General features: G+C 39.4%; 3 protein-coding genes across 9 annotated transcripts in view; 1 reads left to right on the forward strand and 2 right to left on the reverse strand.

Annotated features, from left to right (window-relative positions):
- Positions 1–309: 309 nt before the first annotated feature.
- ramp2 (receptor (G protein-coupled) activity modifying protein 2) lies at positions 310–5,629 on the forward strand. Of its 2 annotated transcripts, none has more exons than XM_034672931.1 (6): positions 310–490; positions 1,071–1,133; positions 1,271–1,285; positions 3,091–3,123; positions 3,292–3,475; positions 3,571–5,629. In XM_034672931.1, exons 1-6 carry the CDS (start codon positions 331–333, stop codon positions 3,818–3,820), a joined length of 705 nt encoding a protein of 234 aa, XP_034528822.1. In that variant the 5' UTR covers positions 310–330; the 3' UTR covers positions 3,821–5,629. The 2 variants fall into 2 exon arrangements, with proteins under 2 accessions (XP_034528822.1, XP_034528821.1); XM_034672930.1 differs by having other exon boundaries at positions 311–490; positions 1,256–1,285.
- A 6,816-nt stretch (positions 5,630–12,445) lies between these two features.
- apnl (actinoporin-like protein) lies at positions 12,446–14,156 on the reverse strand. 3 transcript variants are annotated; one of them, XM_034711765.1, is made up of 3 exons: positions 14,049–14,156; positions 13,390–13,517; positions 12,446–13,278 (listed from the first exon to the last, which is right to left on the reverse strand). In XM_034711765.1, the coding sequence occupies exons 2-3, from the start codon at positions 13,488–13,490 to the stop codon at positions 12,822–12,824; spliced, it is 558 nt and encodes a 185-aa protein (XP_034567656.1). In that variant the 5' UTR covers positions 13,491–13,517; positions 14,049–14,156; the 3' UTR covers positions 12,446–12,821. The 3 variants fall into 3 exon arrangements, with proteins under 3 accessions (XP_034567656.1, XP_034567657.1, XP_034567655.1); XM_034711766.1 differs by lacking the exon at positions 14,049–14,156 and adding an exon at positions 13,695–13,800; XM_034711764.1 differs by lacking the exon at positions 14,049–14,156 and adding an exon at positions 13,656–13,748.
- An 804-nt stretch (positions 14,157–14,960) lies between these two features.
- Positions 14,961–20,872, reverse strand: part of LOC117832532 (bryoporin) — a 34,427-nt gene continuing 28,515 nt past the window's right edge. For 2 of the 4 annotated variants that reach the window (XM_034711702.1, XM_034711704.1), the window contains 3 exons: positions 16,868–16,977; positions 16,570–16,678; positions 14,961–15,657 (listed from right to left, as the gene is read on the reverse strand). In XM_034711702.1, coding sequence (XP_034567593.1) covers positions 15,225–15,657; positions 16,570–16,673 — 537 coding nt within the window. In that variant the 5' untranslated portion in view covers positions 16,674–16,678; positions 16,868–16,977 and the 3' untranslated portion in view covers positions 14,961–15,224. Of the gene's footprint in view, positions 15,658–16,569; positions 16,679–16,867; positions 17,045–20,872 lie in introns of all 4 variants that reach the window. The other 2 variants (XM_034711703.1, XM_034711701.1) reach the window with 2 other exon arrangements.

Here is a 20,872-nt window from a genome sequence, read left to right on the forward strand (position 1 = left end):
TTTTAAAAGGCAGAAGGTCTAACAGCTCCAAACTGTGAAATGGTCTGAGCACAGAAGTTCAAGCTCAGTGTTTTTTCTTCCAGACGAGTCATATGTTCAAATAAATAAATAAATGCTTTAGTCAAAGATGAATAGAGAGGGTGGGGCTCACCTCAGCTCCCCTCTTTCTATTTGTAAGCAGAGGGTGGGATGAGAGAAAGTAACAGGCTGAGAGAAAGGGAGAGAGAGAGAGAGACAGAAAGAGAGAGACAGAAATGGTGTTGGACCACAGTAGTTCAAACCTTATCAGGGGCTCTTTGTCCAGTTGTATGAATCCGCCCATCCAAGGAAATGAGGGCTTCCTGTTGTTTTATAAAGCCTTCCTGCAAAAAGGTTGAGATATGTAATCCCTACCCAGCAGAGGAGGCGAACAGAGCATTGTCAGGCACAATGACAGCAGCTACTTTCTCACCTATGTTTTCTAGGTGTTTTGTGACTCTTCTCCTTTGGGGTAAGTAGAAGATTTACACTGTCCATTTCTTCACTCTTATGATATAACTCCTTTGCTCGCCCTCCATCTCACCTCTGAAGAGGAATGCTTGGAGGCTTTCAGTGATTGAGAGGCTTTTGGAAAGGAGCTTAGCCAGTCTCGTGATTTAGTTTTATACTTAAACTGTTTGGTTTAAAGGTCAGTCTGTGATTTTGAGGGGACAGTTGTTTTAGACCTAAGAGTTTGATGTTGTTGAGAATATGGATTATGACAGCTTGCTTTATCAGGCAATTATTATATGTTTTTCTGTTTGTTCATGAAATTTTATTTTCTATTCTTGTGAGAAAGAAATGTGTTATGGTTTTATATGTCCTGGCGTTGTCCATTTGACATATCTCTCTAAGGAAGGAACACAAAGGGAGAATGACCTGTTCACTCCCTGAAGCTTGTGCCTTGCAATTTCCTCTACCCCCTCTCTTTTCAAGAGCTCCAAATATTTGTAGCATCACTCATCAAATCTTTTCTTTAATGATTTCTGTAACACATTTGAGTGTTTACACTTAACATAAAGCTCTCATATCAATTATTTCTCCTATGACAGGATGCACAACTGTGGTTTGTCTGGTTGATGAAAAGTTAGCGATACAGCCCACCACAACAACAGGTACGTGTGTGTGTGTGTGTGTGTGTGTGTGTGTGTGTGTGTGTGTGTGTGTGTGTAGGAAAATGTACATATATTTCATGCATGAGGACAAATCCTTTGACTAACCTGCCCTCCCTCTGCAGGGTATCACTCAACAGAAATGATGGCTGAAAGTAAGTTTACATTCCTTCATTATGACAGACTTTCACCCACATGATTGTCACCTCAACAGTTTAGAATTAGACTAAAATGTATTAATTGAGCAGAAACATATGAATCTTATTGTTGTTTTATTACAATGTAATCACAATAGTGATTATATGTCCACTGGGGGATTGTTTTGGACTTGTTTCTCTAAATCATTTGCTGGACTGGAGCTGACAAACACAGAAAGCAGAGCTCAGAGACCTGGGTTTCTGCCAAGTTCTCCTTGTGTTTTATTATGAGAATCCAAGACAAACTCCCAGGGAGGTCTCCACCAGTGAGGGGTCACCAGCAGTAGACACAAGGCCCATAATGGCTTAGGGTTAAAGGTTAACTTAAACCTTATTATGAGCACCCCCACCTGGCTCAACTCCCTGAATTTGTTCGTCATTCACCCCATGCAACGTCTGTGATCAACGCATGAACTCTGAGTTGTGAAACAACTGGAACTTTGGAGCAGCGCCCCTTTCACTGTTCCTCATCCTGTGCCTTCCTTTTTTTTCCACTTCTCTGACTGTCCCCCCTCCTCCTTCTGCCAACTCCCCCCATCTCCAAGCTCCTCCTCCTCTGAAGAGACACATTTCTGATGTCATTACTAAATCAAAATGCTGCTCTGCAAACAGATGTTGTGAGGGGCCCAACATGTGGATCCAGTGACGTAATTGATGAGTTGGTCGTGAGAAAACATAAACCATCATTTTTCATTCATCTAATAAACCACCTCTCTCACTGCTTTGTAAAGCATTGAGTGCTGACAGTGAGAAAGTAACTCAGATGTAACACACTCACAAGCTCCTTATGTCATAAAAACACAAGAGTTTCCCACACTTGTGGTGAAAAAACAGCTGTCTTTCAAGTGCATGTGTTTAAAACTTGTAGGCCTTTTAAACAGCTGGTCAGCTTGGACTAATTACTTCTTTCAGGTTTGTTCAAATTAGTCTAGATATGAAATCATGGCTGTCTGCACTGCACACCCTGCCGAGTCATGATTACATATACCCCAAAATGCTAAGCCCTAAATGTTTACTTATGTTTCCTATTTGGCAGAGGCAGCCCAAAAGGCAAATAAATCACATGCTGTGAGCTGGCCAGGCCTTCGACTGTGAGAAACTGAGACTAAAAAGCAGAACAAGAGTTAAAGAGTAAAGGGTTTTCAGATGTGAGTCCAGCCCAGCTTGGGTGTGCTCCCTTTTATTTGGGAGAATGGAGAGGACAATCTCTGTTGCCTCCACCCCTTTAAAAGAGAAAGAAAATCCAAAAGAAACGTGTGTTGGAGAGGGGAAGAGCTGCTGCCAAGGCGCAAGGCCGTCAGACAGATCTCCGGAGAACATCTGCTAACCGCGGGTAACACTGTTTGGACATCTGGTAACCGAAGGTTGCACTGCGTCTGTTCCATCCTGTCGGGTTTCCTGTTATGCCTTGCTGTACACAGTGTGAGAAGTTTTGCTTTATCATACATGGTGATCGGTTGGGAAAAACGCACCTTTATTCGTTTTTTTTCTGACATGAAGGGAGCACTTGGTTTCATTGGGGTATTCCTCTCCTTTCTCTCCGGTGAGTGTGTGGTCTCTCTTCTACAGCTGCAGATGCCTGTCTCAGTGCTAGTCATGTGAAGAATCTTATGGAGCAACAGTAGACAAGACAGTCTTTATATTGTGTTTTGATGGGCATTTCATGTATGTCTTTGATGACTGAATTAGAAGTGCCTCACTCCAGGTTTGGACAGAGTAAATGTGAACTGAAATAGTCTAAAATACATTTTTCTCTATTTTAGATGCCACTTATGGAGAGTCAACTATTCCACTAGGTAGGTGACACATCTTTATTTTAGCTTCATAGGTTTCAATATTCACTTTAATCCTCTTGTGAGGCAACAATTGGAAGAATTTTTGAAGATGTCTGACTCACAATTGATGTCATTTTTTAAAATCTTAATTTCTGTCCTATTTCTCTCTTTCTGTTTCCAACTGGACAGCTCATACAGCTTGTGGGAATAATTCTCACAGTTGTGAGGACTACTGCGACATCTGTATGGCTTTTGGTGGATCATTAATGGATTGCCTTTCCACACTGTTTGAACACCTATGTCTCCACAATTTTAAGGGAGCCATGGCATCAGTAAACAGCACTGACTGGTGCATTTGGGGTAAAGTGAGAGGGTAAGTAGTGTGTGTTTGTATGTGCAGTGAAACATACTGTTGTTTTTTCTCCATTGTTTGAATGATCACTCTAACACTCCCTGTCTGGTCTGCAGCATGTATAGTAACATGAGCCACTGCACTGAGGAGATATCTGACTGCCTCCTGATCCCATGGCCCAACCCTCTGGTGGAGCAGACCTTTGTGAACATTCACTCCACATTTTTCAAGGACTGTCCCTCAGAGGAGCTAAGCGACCCTCCACCAGCTATCGTCTTCGCCCTGGTGATAACTCCCATCTGCCTGATCCCTGTCATGGTTAGCCTTGTGGTGCTCAAGACTAAGAATGGGGACGGCAGCTCCTGAAAATCCCAAATCTCTGCTCCGCTAAATAATTATTCTAAGAATATGATGTATCTCAACCACAGAACCACGGTCCAATCATGCATAAACCACTGCCGGACTTTTATTTCTCTAGTAACTGTACAGAGGACAGAATTCTTTCTGACAAGTTTACAACTACAGAAACTTCCATGATTTAGCCAGAGAGGAAACCTACTGAAAGGATGACACGTATTTACAGTGAACAAGGCTCCTGGTGTTAACAGAGACTCACTTTGATAAAATCTATACTATTATACATTTCTGTACCATACTGTGAAAAAGTTTGTATTTATCTTCCTGACTTGACATTTGAACATTTATATTTGGGTCACATTCAATTTGCACAGAGGGAAAACAGTTTGATTTTAATGTAGATCTTAGTATTCAGGGTTATGATAACAGAAGCTCTAAAGCTTGCCAAATATGTTTGTGCTGACCCTTCCCTTAACGTTGGACAGCAGTTGCGTCTATAAAAGACAAGGTAATTTTTATTACTGAACTTCTGAGCTCTTCTTACTCTTCTCTGAGACACTTATTAGACAAAGTACAACATGTATGCAGAGGATATGTACAACATTACAAGTCTGAATTGCCTAAAAGTATACACTCATGTCTGATCCTGTGCAAAGGGAGGCGAGGAACATGAGTATAGTTTGATGCGTGGATTTGGTTATGTTAGTTGTAGCGTGTAACACCAAGGTCACACATGGGACACAATGAGAGGGTACGCCCAGTGAAGGAGATCTCTTCCTGGTATTGTCTATATTTGAGAAGAAGCAAATCCTTCTGCACTTTCCCTCTGTCCCAAATACAACAATCCTCATGATTGCACGATAAGCGATAAACTCCACAAAGACAAAAAGACTTAAAATAGTCTGTGCTGATGAAGACTGCAACGACAAGAGGATAAAAATGTTATCCATCGCCTGATTAATGTGGTTGTGCATTGTTCGCTTTTAAATGACGATAAAGCCGTTGTGAGGGCTTTCAGAGCTGGAACAAAATGTGTATTTATATACTGTGTTATATTTCTGCCATTATCAGGACTTTAAAGACTTACTGTACTATCTGAGGGAGAACAGTCTGCCCGCTCTCACTCAATTTGCTGAATGTATTTTGATAAACTTTTGATATATTTATACAATTAAATCGACAGTTACATTATTGGCTGCTGCTCTTTCCCCTTTGACACCACCGAGTAAATGCAAACTGTAGATTCATAGTCATTAATTCATAATTTAAGTGGACTGCACTCAGTTAAGCTCGTGTTCACAAGATTTTAAAGTTAAAGCATAATTCAGTCAAAATGCCCTCTAACCTCTGATAGTCTTTGATGAAACACTCGGTCCCCCTGAGGATCGTACAGATGGCTCTGCTTTGAGCCTCAGGTAGAGTTTCAGTGTGTCTTCTCAGGATGAGCAGCACATTATGTTGTCCTGCAGTTGCTATGCTGCACATGTGCTGATATGTAGTGAAGGAAGCAGTGACAGCAGTCATGTATCACACCCTCATCTGGCAAATGCAACTCTGCAGGGTGGGCCTCAGTTTGCGTGTGTGTATGTGTGCATGTGTGTGTGTGTGTCTGGCAGGGATGGGTGGGAAAGTGTGTTTGGTGACCTTTTTCCTCTCTAGATATCGGGTCATCCTCGTCCACACCCCCCTCTGATCTCATTCTGTGTAACTCCTTATTGTTAAAGCAAACTAGGACAAAAAACAATATTCTTGATGTTGTTATGCAAAATTAAAATATAAACAGCATAAGCTTGGTCTTATCTTTTCTCTTTTTGGTCACATTGCATCCATTGCTTTGCAGAAATATATTTATGTGTGCATGTTCAGCGTGTAATTTAAGCACCCATGATCAACAGACCTTTACAGGAGGGTGTATTCAGTCAAGAAACTTTGCCCTCTAGTGGTTTCACGTGACATGACAAACTGCTTTAGGAATCATCAATATACTAATCTTAATAAAATGGCTTTTATGATCAAAAATTGCAACAAAAAGTTCACTTAAGGTTCCTTGAGTAGCATTGGTTTTACCTTAACACCAAGCTGACCCAGAGATTTTTGTCTTCTTATGGAAGCAAACAGTGAAGCTGTATCGATGAGTTTATACTTTGACAGAAGCCTCACATTACAGTATGGTCTGACAGTCGAAGAGCAATGTTAACTATTCTTAACTATAAACTACTGAACAAAGAGATATCTTATGATTTATTAAATCATTTTTAATGTCAGATTCTTGTTGCCCATGACCGCTGATTTTGAAATAGCCTAAAGTTTTGTCATGCCTTGCACTGTGGGTCTCCATCAAGGTAACTTCACAACCTAATATGGAGATTATACCAGTTTGAATAGCTATTCTCAATGCTATGGGCCCGTTGATGTGCAGACAACTACCTTTGGAATATGAAAATGATAACGAAATTTTTAAAATGTGATTCCAATTCAATGGTGGAAGTCTGAAAAAGTGTGTTTATGTACTAAAAACAGTCGGTCCAACAGTAGTTCTGCAGGAACCCTTTGACTGTTAGTAAGAGGGCCAAATAGCACCTATGTCTCATATCACACAGTATCAAAAAGTGATACTGGGAAAGACTACAACAGAAAACAGTCTCTGATAGATCTGAGCATCTCTTTGCAACAGTAGCTAGAAGTCTTTAAAAGCAGTAAGTCCAGTCTAAGGCCAAGAGGTTATTCTGAAGCCCGTCAGCTTTGCCACAACACCATTATATAACAGGCAGAGCTGTTTGAACTTGTGTATAAATCATCTGATCTGAATACAATCCCAGAGGCTTCACTTTCAATAAACTGTGCTGACACTGGAGTGTGTTGACTTGTTGCTGTTGGGCTGGTTTTGCTCTCTGAAGGGATGAGGGAGGGGCCTTATCTGTACTCCTCCAGATGTGTTTTGTGATGTAAGTTGTGTAGTTTTGATTAATAATGTAATAAAATCAAGAGAAGGGAATATTTTTTCCCTCATTAATTAATCGCGATAAAAAAAATACTACAAACAGTGACAGAGAAACTTGAAGCTACTGTGAGGAACTTTCAGTTTGTGTTGATTTTGATCTTAGCTGACTTTGTCCTGTGCATGTGGAATAAGTGTTACTGATTAAATGTCTCCTACTGCTCTATTTTTATGGCCAAATTAATCAATCACCAAGTTTTTTAAATACAGAAAAGTTTTATTCTTTTTGAAGTTATGAACTCCTCAAAGAAGCTTTACATTTTTCTGATTTTTTCCTTTGTACAACATCTGGTTTTATTTTCTTTGTTGCAAGCAACCAGTCATAAATGATGAATAATGTAAATGAAAATAACAGAAAAGTAATTTTGTGGTCATGGTGTTACATAAAATAACTACCACAAATGCAAATGCTGCCGTGGAAATGTTGAGTCACAAATAAAGAGTACATGTATTGCTTTGGTTGCTTCTCAGGAAGGCCAAACACAATGCATTTTCTAATCCTTCACAACAACATTTATCTGACACACCAATGAATTCATAGATCTACAGAATGAGAAAGACACCATGTTTTTATACTAATCACTTTCTGTAAGGAAATCAAATGTATCTGGGAAAGTTTAAAATGTCTTCTTGATACATTACACTATTCTTGAGAATTGAATGTAGTGTGTATCCAAGAAGTAGAAAAGGAGAGTTTTTGATACCAGTTGCAGAAGAGCAAAAAACACGCTAAAATCTCAAAATGTTTATCCAGCAGAGATAAGGCCAGGAGAGGCATGATATGCAGAAAGAGGAGGAGATGACTGATATAGAAAAGCAAAGTATGACTAACAAGCATAATTGCTCCTGACAGCCCGGTTCATTGTACTGCATATTTTTAACCCCAATTCTCAGATTTTCTCTTATTTTCTGAACAGTGAGGGAGACAATCTTCATTTAATTGGCTCAGACAAAGATTTCCCTCCTCACTTTCTCCTCCCTGGAGTTGTGATCACACTCTCGAGCCACAGCTGTGACTCGGGTTGCAGGGTGCTGGGTTTTTGGCTGTGGAGCCTCTGCCGGGCCTCGGAGTCTTCACACTGAAGGAGCTGATGACTGTCATGTCTCACAGATCTGGCAGTGTGATTGTAAAGACAGCCGGTGAGGGCATCTGAACATCAACCCCGGCTTCCTTTGGCAGGTTCTTTTCCTGGTGTACTTTGGGACACAGCTTTAAAATAACGGTGATATCTGACAGTGTCAGCTTCAGTGCTCATGTGAGGGAGCATTTCGCAGAATCATTAGAGCCTTTGCCAGGTTATGGATGAGTTTTTGATATCTCACAGGACTTTTGATATCAAATCTGCATCATGTTTATTGCTGACCAGCATATTGAAGCACAGACTGGAGTTAAGCCAAACTTGTTAAAAATTAAAAGCTTGCACCCGTTGATGCGAGTCATTCAGTGAGACAAGTGTAATTACTTTATTGTGCAGCTGGCACTGCTGTGTCTGTGCTGACCCTTCAGCTGGATGGCAGCGAGCTGGCAGCAGAAGACTCAGAGTCAAGTAGGTTTGACATCAGAACTGCTGCTCAATCAGTCAGAATGAACAGAGAAGTACTTAAGTGTGAAAACCTGTGTTCCACAGCCAACTTAACATCTGAGTGACAAGAGGCGCAAAATGTTCTTCAGTTCTTGGAAGATGATACTAAAGGAGCAGAGCCTGCAGCAACCAGTAGAGGTCAGCATCAGAGCTTTGAAGAGGATTCTACAAGATATGTCCCTTAAAATAGCCAAAAATAAAACATGTAATGAGATAGCTGGAATAATCAGAATCAGGAAGTCTAAACGTTGCAGCAACCTACATTGTGAAACACTACTGGAAGTCCCAGCAGCTGTGAATTAAGCTGCCATTTGGGAAAACAGAAAACAAGCATGCACTTGGCTCACACATGTTGGCCAAGTGCATCCTATTAGTAATGTATCAGAGATAACATTGTAGCTTCAAGGTTCTTAACTGTATATTTCACTCTCAGGAGAAGCAGAAAGATGACAAACCTCGCCTATTCCTAGGTTTATTGTTTCATTGAATATCATTGATGTTTAAAGCTTATGTTTTGTAGTTTCAAGGCCTGATCAGATTAAGCTCAGTGACAAAATATGACAACATTCTGGTAGCCTCCTTTGGCTAAACATCAGTTTAATATTCATGGGAGTGAAACACATTTTGTGATGGTAGAACACAAAAGGAACAGGAATTAAATTAGGTTTGCGCTGTGTTACAAACAAACGTTTTAAAATACATTATCTCACGCTGCTTGAATCTTTCACCATCAGGAATTATGTAAGCAGTATCACAATGAGCCAGTTAATTGTTTACTGTTCTATAAAGATCATTCTTTGAGTATCCCTTGAGTCATTTGTGTTGTAATATTATACACATCTGTCACTATGCATAATGAGAAGCTGTAAAACATGAAAAGTAATACAATGAGACAATTTCTATACCCTGGTAGGAACACTGTGACCTTCAACTCTCATATCTCATTAAAAATAATGATGAATACTCTTTGAAATGTTCCCCGCAGGAATTTTTGAAAACAAACATGCAGAAAAATACAACTTAAGGTTATTTGAAAAACATATGACTTTATTATTTTCCCCTATTAGACTTCGAAGGGGGGCTGGATGAAACCGAAGCATGTAAGTGAACTGTGATGGCAGGGCTGCTGGCGTCTATAACCAGCCTGACACACATCAGAAAAGACACAGAGTGAGCGTTCAAGAGCAGCAGGCCCTGCTGGATGTCAAGACCGGTTTGAAGCAAAGAATAGCAGGAGAGGGCACAGGAGAGGATGATTCTCATATTTCAGTCTGCCAAAATAAATTAGGTTGTTAAGGACAAAAAGAGTCCAGATTCTTTAAAATTCTGATTTGTTTGTTTCTATCACTGTGAAATCCATAACGTTTTTGAAATATTATATAAAAAAAATTTGCTTAAAAAAAAGAATCTTCCCTTTACTTGACTGGTGTGCTCTTATCATGAAGTACAAATGATATGAATGAACCTGTGATGACCACTAGATGGCAGTGTTTGAGAGGGTATATGGATGTTGAAAGCTCTTGAAAAGCACCTTCTAAGAATCCACCTTTCAGCATGAGAAGGCATATTTTTAATTTGCTGATTGCACGATCATACACATTTATTGGTTTAGGCTTTTCAAAAGGGAACAGTTCACACCCCATCTTCAAATTATTAAAATTAAATCATTTGGTCCTTCTGTTTGGACACTCCCAGTCTGAATCAATACACAACACAGTTCTCATGTACAGAAGACAAATAGACCAACTGACACTCAAACAAACATTAAAGATGAAACGTTCATCATAGGTATGGTCTGAGCATCTTTGTTGATGCAGTCTGGGACAGTCCAGCTTTAATAGTTGGAGATATTGCAGTGTGTCCATAATGTTTGTGTGTTTTATTTCATGAAGAGACACAGCATTATGATGGGAGGATGATACAGTGAGAGGAGATGCATGCTCATGGGATTATGTCCCTTTTCAGGTAGCAAGAGAACCATAGTTCCAATTTTGTACATTTATTAAGAGCACCTTTAGTTTGTATTATCAAATTTGGAAAACAAATCTGTGGGTATTCTTTTTTAGCTGGAATACTGGTTAAAAGTTGCTCTGCATATTTTCTTGCTGTGTGTTTAACATCAGTCTTTCTGTTGTTTCAGCTGAGATCAGCTGCTTTTTGTTCAGTGAAAAGACATGCCAATGTGTCAGTTTTGGAGGGGCCTCTGCACACACCCACCTCCGTTTCAACTTAACATCCAGGCAGGATTTTGACAGAAGCTTTTACCATGACAAAGTGCTAGATTCACTCCTGTTTTGTGCTAAAAGGCATCAGTTTTAACACGCAAAAGCTGAGCTTAACTTCTCCTGGCAAATACACGTTCTCACGTATCTTTTGTCTCCAGTTTAAGAAGTAAAATCGTTGTCTGGTTTTAAGATTTTTTTTCTTCTTACTCTCTGAATCAAATCCACAGAATGCACAAAAGAATATATTAGATATAAAATATCTACCATGCATACGCAAGCGCATCTGTAAACTCAGATTTACTGTACATACAGCAGCAGACCCAAACACAAAAGCACTCAATCACACACACACACACACACACTCACACACACACACACACACACACACACACACACACACACACACACACACACACACACACACACACACACACACACACACACACACACACACACACACACACACACACACACACACACACACTCACACACACAGAGTTAACAAATACAATACAAAGCAATATAATACAAAGCAGGTAAGAAGACTTATGTGTAGACGTAATAAACATAGAGGAAAGACTGAAAAGGAAAATATAAAAAGAATGTGTGGGACCTTATCTTTCTTACAGAGCTGTGACAAACAAAAGTTTGTGTTTAGTGTCCCCCATCTGTTTGAGGGACTAAGTGTCATTTCTTCAATCAGTTCTAGACAATGCTGCAGTGACTGAGACTCAACAGGCCCAGTTTATTCCTCTTTATTCTCTGTGGCTTTCATGCAAATGCAACAGCGACAGTGAGAGGAAACCTTTGATCTGGGTTTCTTTGTGGTAGGAACAGTTAATGCAACAGAGGCTTTATGAATCTGACGGGAAAACAGAATCAGGATTGCAGTGTTGAGATTGTAAATAGAAGCAGAGGAATCTGATGAACTCTAAATGGGATGTAAATAAAGGACTGATATACCGCCTCCTGCCTCAGAGCCCCATATTTTCTGGAGGTTAATGACTGGAGCTCGTCCAAACTGGTTGTGCCATTAAAGCAAATAGACTTTTTGATGAATGGGTAACAAAGTAAGATTGTCATTTCTCCACAATTAAACAACAATAAAGCTTTTAATAATGGTTCCTGTCTCGTTCTGCACTACAGCAAAGTCGAAACTAGGATCAAAATCCCAATGTAGCAAATGTGTCCATTCAGTTTCTTCTCGAGTTCACTGGCTCATTAAATTAATCAGTTAGTGTTTTTAAAAACAATAACTGCTTAACTGAAGAAGTCTTTCAAGAAGCTTCCTCCCCTTCTTCTGCCAAGAAATAAGAAAACCTCTTCAGTTGTCCTCAACCACGTGTCTTATGATCAGATTTGACCAAAACTCTTTTGTTTGGAGTTGATTTGTTTTCATGTCTCTGGGACATTGTGGGTTTTTACTCTCTTGTGTTCCATAAATTAATGATATAGTAAATGATAACAGAACTCCACAACATACAGAGAGAAAAGTAGGGCATTAAGATTTTCTTTTTTAATTGATAATAACAACTCTGTTGACAACTTCTTGAATTACTATACAGCTGCATGCATATTAAACCACTTTCCTTATAATGTGGTTCAGTATTCACATGATCTTTGCTGTACTGTAAATATGCCCTAGCAGTATAGATGTTCTTTGATGCTGGGTTATATGAGAGAGGGTGTGTCCCTGCTGCTCTCACACAGCCCCATATGGGAAAATCTGCCACCTTGGATTCTGTTGAAAACTAAATTTTACTTCAAAGTCTCCTTTTAAGCACTTTAGCGCCTTTCCAAACCCAATCAAAAGACATACACAAATAGCTTCAGCAAAAAAGGTTTATTTTATTCCTCAGACTACAGTGATAAGGTAAATACAGACAAGTGCACAATGTGTTTTATTAATCTATGTGCCCGCATCCTCCAGTGAGTCATCCTTTGATTTTCATTTCTAAAGATGCCGTTTTAAAACCGGATGCTATTGTAACAGACAGAGGCATCTGCTATGAAAAGGGGTTACTGCTGCCTGGATTTATACACAGACTAAACTCTGATCTTAAGCAGATTTACTGAAGGGTAATACCCAGGTATACAGACACATGTCAGCAACAATACATCTGTGAAATCATGCGTGCTGACTGTTTTATAATAAGTCTATTGGAAAAGCTGGAGACGGAGGGATGAATTCAGCAGGGGTATCTTCAGTACGGCTGCTGGCCTCCAACTGTGAAAAGCTTATCCCACACCTCTACCTTCATGATGGCTTTACCCAGGGGCCCCATGGTAGCCTTGATATCCATGTACTTACTCACATAATTAATACTCGACCCTGTGGCTTCCTCCCTGACAAACCCATGTTCTTTCTGCTTCTTCTCATAGTACATTTCTTTAAACAGAGCCTCATCACACTCGCGGCCTTTTGCATACAAGCCCACTGCAAACCAATTCTTGTACAGGTTGTAGTCCCAGGGAACTGAGAACATGATGGCCACAGTCTCGATGAAGTCAACCCGAGACTTCTCGAGAAGGTCGTAGGTCAGCACACCAACACTTCCTGTGGATTTGCCGCTGGACTTAGAGAAGGTGCATACCTCTGTCCTTAGAGGACGCACTGTAGGCTGAGGACAGTTGTATGTCTCCCCATTGTCAAGGTAGACCCTGAGCATTACAAGAAGAAACACATGCATTACACACATTATATATATCTGCTGTCTGATGTGGGTTTCAAACAAGCCTTTAAAAACAAGTTTTCAGCAAAGTCAGGGTTACCTGGGGTTGATGAGGCAGTAGTTGCTGGTGAAATTTGAGATTTCAATGGTAACACTTCTCTTGCTGTCCACATTAGCTGCTACAACTTCGGCTGACTCCATAATGTTGGAATGTCTTTGAGATCTTCTCTGAAAACACAGGTAAATGAGATGCTAAGCAGCTGAAGCAAACATCAGAACAGCTGGGACGAACACCTGCCTTCTCTCTTAAACACTCCGGGAATAACTGAGAATCACACTATTGTGATATATAAATATCCTCCTGACCTCTGCTCTGCTGACACGCTGTATTGGCTTAACATTGACCTTCAAAAAGCACGTAGACTGGAACCGGGTATGAATGATGCATTTCAGGGACTAATGAGATCTCAGAACAGTTGTGAAGAATCAGAGACTGACTGCAGACTGTCTGTGACTCATTAGGGGTGCACCTCTTCAATTACAGCACTAAGTAGCATGCAATAATGAAGTTAGAGTGAAAACACTGGAGAAATGATTAGCACTTTATCAACAGATACAATATAAAAATCAAACAAATGCGTAATCAGGCTTTTGAATGCATCTACAAATTACTATTATCATAGAGTTTACAGATAATGAGCTCATAACTTCTAAATTATTCCATTACAGTCTTTTAAACACATTTTCAGATTGACGTACCTGCTGAGAACCTCTGTCGGCGCTCCTCTGTCCCAAAGTGGTAAGTTACCTGGAAGGGAGTTGCCCGTTGTTTTTGTTTTTTGGATGCGTGCCATCACACAGGAGAACCTCCCACTTGCAACACGACCCCGGTAGCACAGCACCGCACACACCCTCTCTGAACACACATTCATCGCCAACATAAAAAGACAATGAGAGCAAATATTCCAGTTCCTGTTTCTCCCTGTGGGATGAAACTGCCACACCTAGTCTGTGGTAGAGTGGAAAAATTTACAGTAGGTTTCCAACAGATCCCAAATTGTTGGGTAAGAAGGCATCATTCATTAGCACACTCCTACAGGATTTTTGGTTTTCAACCCAGATGACTGGGGCGGACTAGGAATTTCATGTTTGTTGTACTGAGCGACATAGGGAAAAAAAAGTGAACAAGTTAAGACAGGTATCTGAGGAGCTATGAGTCTTATTTGTTTTATGAAAGATTTTGTAACATAAACTTGACATGAGATGTATAATTTACTGTATGACTGTTTTGCCTAAATGAGTAGTGTAAGCATGACTGGACCTCAGATATTCTAAGTTTTGTTCGCATTAAAACACAAGGATACAAGAACATGTTTAACCTTTTATTGACAGAGGGAGTAGTCTGCAGAATTTTGGGAATATCTTACATTCCAGATACCACAGAAAAAATACATGCTTCAGAGCAAGATGTAGAGTCCCACAGCCAGCGAAGAACAATATTGTCATCATGGTGATTAAAAAAACATCTATGCAGATATTCCATCTGTTGCTACTCATTAGAATTGGATGGATTGAGCTGATAGATTAAAAAATGATTACTGTTCATCAGTAATAATGAAAGCACACTGAGGGGGAAAAAAAATCACACAATGCAACAAGCTTTGGGTTGGAATGTTTTATTACCATAATAAAGAAAAAAAGGGGGTTTAGAATACACATAAGGCCAAGAAGTAAGCTAATGGAGAATCAATGAGCTGGCTGTCAGATATTGATATCTTTCAGCGCCACAAAATACAGATGACAGCAAAATCAGTCTTCTCGATGTGTCTCAGTACAAAGGCATACAACAGCAGTCAAATCAAATGGAGTTTATTTATTCTGTTGGGTACCAAAATTGCCAAAAAAGTACAATAAGGCAGAGATCAGAAGAATCTTTTACAGTGTATTCATCGTGTCATAGAGATCCACTTTAACAATAGCTCGACCGATACTGGACATTGTAGCTCTCATCTCCATATACTTCCCCTTAAACCTTATCCCACTACCAGGTTTATCAGAGCGGGTAAGGTTACTGAGATCTTTCCCATCATACATCTGCTTGTACAGATTTTTGTCACAGGCATGGGACTGCTCCACTATGCCCACAGCCAGCCGGTTGTTGTACAGGTTGTGGTCAAAGGGTACAGAGAACATGATGACCATGCGATCAGAGCAAACCCGGCTCTGCATATGGAAGAGGTCATAGGTCAAAAGGCCAACAGCTCCGGTGGCGGTGTTGTCATCTTTTACGAAGGAGCACACTTCAGTCTTGTTTACCTGGATGGTGGGCTGTGGTGAATGATTACTGAAGCCACTTTCCATGTACACCCTGTTCAGGACAGCAGAGACAAATCATCACTATAACAACCAATCAGATGAGAACTTTTCTGTTGCACTTCCCAGACTTTTGATAAAATGAGAGTTTTGTAAGTTTAGTGGAGATTGTCAGGGTACTTTTTGAGAGTTGGGCTTTCCGGGGTGTCTGAAATACCTTATGCTGATGGATGGAGTGTGACTGTACAAGTACTGCTGTGGACTTCTAAGCAACAGTGTACCTGCATACGATGTGCAATGAGGCAGTGTGTGTCACCGCTTGATGGATAGGTGGTGGATGTTCTCCGCAAGTGATGTCACACATGAAAACCACCCATCCAAGATATGGTCTGTCCTGCCACTACTTGATAAATTCAGGAACATGGTGGAACTTTCAATAGGCATGAGTCACTTTCATTTATCTAGTTGTTTTCTATTAATGACATTTACTTTTAAGATGAGGCTTAAGAAAAAGAATAGCTGCATTGTTAAAAAATCTTATAACTAAGTGCAGTAAAATCTGACTGAATGGAGATACTTTCTTTGCGAAATCTTTGTTTTCATGAAGATAAAGTTCCGAAAACATTTTAGTGTGCATGTCCTAATGGTACCAAGATGCTGATTTGGAGATGTTATCATGCATAGCAATCTATAAGCACTCCAAAGCATTGCATTAAGCCTGAAATTAATATGTCTCCATGGATCATATCAAACGTAGGTACACACACAGGATGCTCTGCAGCAACTTAGTCCTCTGAGACAAAAAATCTGAAATGACTTCCATTTTGAGATGCAATTTTTTAAGTATAAAAATGAATTTGTCCTACAATTCCTTTAAAGTTCTGTCAAAGTATCAATGTCTATCCCATTATCAGAGCATGTACGGTATAAACATATATGTTTATTTGCTCTTGACAGATGGACTTACCTGGGGTTAGTGAGACAGTAGCCACTGGTGACATTGGTTATTTCAATGGTGCAGTTTCTGTTGGTGGAGAGAGTGGCTGACACAGCCTCTGCTGTTTCTGGCATCTTGGCTACGAGAGGAATGAGATAGAAAACTAAGCGCAGCAAAGTCATTCAGCTGATGTAATACAGTAAACAAATAGTTTCAGAATAAGTGTGTAGAAAATAAATTAACCTTAGAAAGCATTTTCCACAGGATAAGAAAGACATGATCACACTAAAGTTATAATGCTGAGAAAAGTTGGAGTAATGGTATTCACCTTTTAGAGTAAAACACAGGAGTCGAGCTACACGGCAGCGCCAGGTTCGGTTTTCTCAGCTCCTGCAGAGGTGAAGAGAGACTCCTTTGTGTGATTCCACCTCTGCAGTGCTTGTTCCAACACAAGCACGGGCGTGTCCACCAGGAAAGGAGAATACAATATCCCTTATGGAAAATCCTGCCACAGAAGTTTAGAAGTATCCAGGCCAACTAATATCCCACAGTCACAATATGAAGTATTCACAACAGAGTAGCCTAAGGTGAATCATTCTGAGAGAGTTTTATTAATTAGACAACATTTCAGTCTCAGCAAATTTGCTTCACATAAGGCACAGCAGGTAATAGTAACACATCAAGATAATGAATGCTCACAAACTTCAAAGGTATGACACTTCACTGGTGTAACTTCACACAACACAGTTTTGTTAAATGGTATAAGATCATATGCTTCATAATTTTCATTGAACTCATCTGACTGTCTGCACATTGTATCTCATAAAGACCCTTTGGAACATTTCATGTGCTGGCTTGCTTAGAATGACAGCCTCTCAGGCGTTGCTCAACTGATTGCTTGTTGCTGTTGTTACAGGTGATAGCGACAGATTCCTGTGGGAACCTCCCTGCATTGGTCTTACATTTCAAACAAACTGTCTGACTATCATATCACAAATGATTTTACTGCCGACTCTGCTGCCGTGGAGAGTGTGGAGTGGAAGAGGAGAGGCTCTTTCTCCCTTGTACGAGCATCTTATAAAAACAAAAAATGATGTAACCAGAAAGATCCACTGCAGTGTTATATTTATCTATAAGATAATAGGCTCCGAGGCTCTTCCTAATTAAGTATTTTTTTGCAAACTTTGTGTGTTTTGGGATGTGTTCATTCCTGCACCAACCCAATTCAACTCATGTTGTGGCAGCTGTTCTTTTCTATACATCATGCGCCTGGAACTTGATTTAAATCCTTCAACTCCATTGCTTGAAGTCACCAGATGGCACCAAACATGCACTTGCAAAAATAAATTTACACTACACAGACTTTGTCAGTCAGTGTTTGCCTTCTGATGGTTAGCCAGTGTCCATGGCAGTAAATCTTGTACAAACATTACACATTCAGCATGCTCTTCATTACATACAGTTAAAAGGGCAAGGCTGCATTCAAATGTACATTCAAATTCAGACAATAGTGAACTACCATTTATCAAGACCTATTTAATCAAAGCAGAAAAGTGTTGAAATAAATCAATGTAGTCATAAAAATAGTAGTCAGTTTTTGATCATTTTTTGTTCAAAGCAACCTTTTTGCTGCCCTCAAAGTAAAACCATTACAAGCCAGATATTGAGAAGTGTTTTGAGCTATAATTAAAGGATTTAAAATCAATTGATTTCTGTCAGAATTTGTCAAAATTTTCCCCTAACAAAACCGAGCAGATCTGTTAGATTTAATCACGCTGTCGAGTTATCTTTTCAGTTCCTTAGAGCACTTTGTAAGAGGCAAATAAGCAGGTGACAAAAAGACAGAATGTCAGTAACCCTGTTCAGACGTTGCCAAGGCATTGAAAGTGGCGTGATGACAAAGATAAATCTATGCGGAGGATGAAACCATTTTTTATTATAATGCTGCATTATCAGTATTTCAACCTCATGTATCTTACACTGCTTTTTAATCTGAGAGGCACCTTTGCTAACGTTTCTCTGTGATTTCATATGAATGTCAGTTTAAAGGTTCATCAGAAATGACTTAAAAAATCATTTTTGTCTGAAACATGACAGATTACAGCAGCCATCATTAATCCACAACTGAGATAAAGCACAACATATATCATATTTAATAAATACTTCTGAGCTTCTGTTTTCATTGGATTGCTTGTTTACTACATTGTATGTCCAGCTGTGAGTGGTGAAAAGAAAAGTAACCTAATATTGTAATACTGAAAAAAAGGTGAGACATTTACTGCAGGATCATTTGTACAATAACGAAGGTAATGCATCAAACCTTTATGTCATCACAACGTTATGCTTGCTTTAAAGCCACTGAATGTGATCAGTACAACACACCTCTGTGTGTCATCAGGTTTAGCACACTTTGCAGAAAGGACTGGTACAGTATCTACTTTCTCATGGAGCACAACTTACCACAGGGAGTGGTTTGGAAAAGTTACTCAATAAATAAACATGACAAAGTTGGGTGAGACCTTGGTTGATTTGTCTCTAAGCCACTTCTTAAAGGGTTAGTTAGTGAACTGATGTATTGAGCTTACTGTGAATGTGCTAGCTATCTGGGCTTGCCATTAAGTCACAGTGGCTCAAGCTTTGGTCTAATTTCAATTCACTGCTTTGGTTATCTTTTCAGGGGATTTGCACAAAATTACTTACATTAAAGTCTAATTGAAGAGGGAAAATAAAACAAGTCTGCTATCAAGGTGTTTAATAGAACCCACACAGGACATTAAATCCAGGAAACCTATTGAAAAGTTGTACAGCTACATAACAATCATGAAATGGTTTATATAAAAGGAATGGTTCAACCCTTAGGCTTACATTTGCCAATTTAGGTTTTACTACCCTTATCCAGCGGATAACACAATGACATGCAGAAGTGATTCTAAAGTCATGATTTGTAATGAGATGATACCAAATTATGCATCCAAGTGTGCTCAGCTCAGGTATACAGGCAGGTCATATCTTATTTGATACACTTGAGACACCCAGTGGGCAGGTGTGGAATTGCAGGTCTAAATATGCAGTTTCGTGTTGGTAAACAACAAAATGAATCACTCGATAGATTCAGATGCAGAGCTGCGGAATGAGGAGAATGGAGCAGCTGTTGCCATGACAATGTCATTAAATCATTCAAAAACAATTTTGATGGCATGAAACAACACGTGTTGAAATATGAGACTGTCACAAGCTTTCTATTCTGGTTTATGATATTTATCCTCAGATCAGGCACAATTGTCAAATATTTTCATGATTGATATACGCGGAGGGAAGCACATCAACCAGTACAGGAGAGCAACCTCCTCCACTTATTCTATTTAGAAGAGTCTGATAATACATAATACACAATTGAAAACAGGTGAGTATAAGAGCATTAGTATTTTATATAATTTAGCCTATTAGGTATTTGCACTTGAACAGATTTGAATGCATACCACAGATGTGTAGCTGTACACACATCTAAAGAAACCCTCATTATCAAAGAGTACGAAGCAGTCTGATTTACACAATACAATTTCACGTTGTATTAAAACACTGGAAATAAGTTAATTTAATTACAGCTTGATCAAATTAACTATTCAAGAATTTATGTTTTGTACGTGAGCGTAGTCTCCAACATGTGCTTTTGTGTGTGTGTGTGTGTGTGTGTGTGTGTGTGTGGATGCCTCCCCGCTCTCATGTCCATTATCAGACACATTGTAAAGCCTTGTGATCCAATGCTTGATGTCTAATTTTGTTTTGACCTTTTTCCAGAATCCCTCTTTTACTACAAAATTGTGACATCAACATAATAGAACTCTGCTGTGTAGAATTGTCCACTTAGGACGTGTGAAAACAACCGTGATGGTAAATCGCTCCTCTGGCACAAGCTTAAGCAGATGTGTTATTTGATTGTCTAGACATAAAGTATTAATGTTCAAATAATTTTTTAAATATAGGATTCTAAAAGTGAAAACATAACCAGTCTAATGATGATTTACAGACATGAAAACTTAAAGTCAGCAGACATGCTGAATCATTAAGCAGATTTAATGAGATCAGTGACATCTCTCTTTGGTTCCTAATCTCTTTTATTCATTTTTCTTTTTATTTGTACTGTTATATCCAATATCAGACAACTCTTATTCTTGCTGTAGTTTATCCTAAATACATTTAAAATGTGTATGTTTATGTAGCCTGACAATTTGCTCCATATAAAAACACAGAAAACCTGTTATGTAAAAAAGACACAAACTCTAACACAGAGAACACTTTTACCTGACTCAAAGATATTTTCGATACATTTGCA

The sequence above is a fragment of the Notolabrus celidotus genome, chromosome 20 (assembly GCF_009762535.1).
Source record: "Notolabrus celidotus isolate fNotCel1 chromosome 20, fNotCel1.pri, whole genome shotgun sequence".
NCBI classification, from domain to species: domain Eukaryota; kingdom Metazoa; phylum Chordata; class Actinopteri; order Labriformes; family Labridae; genus Notolabrus; species Notolabrus celidotus.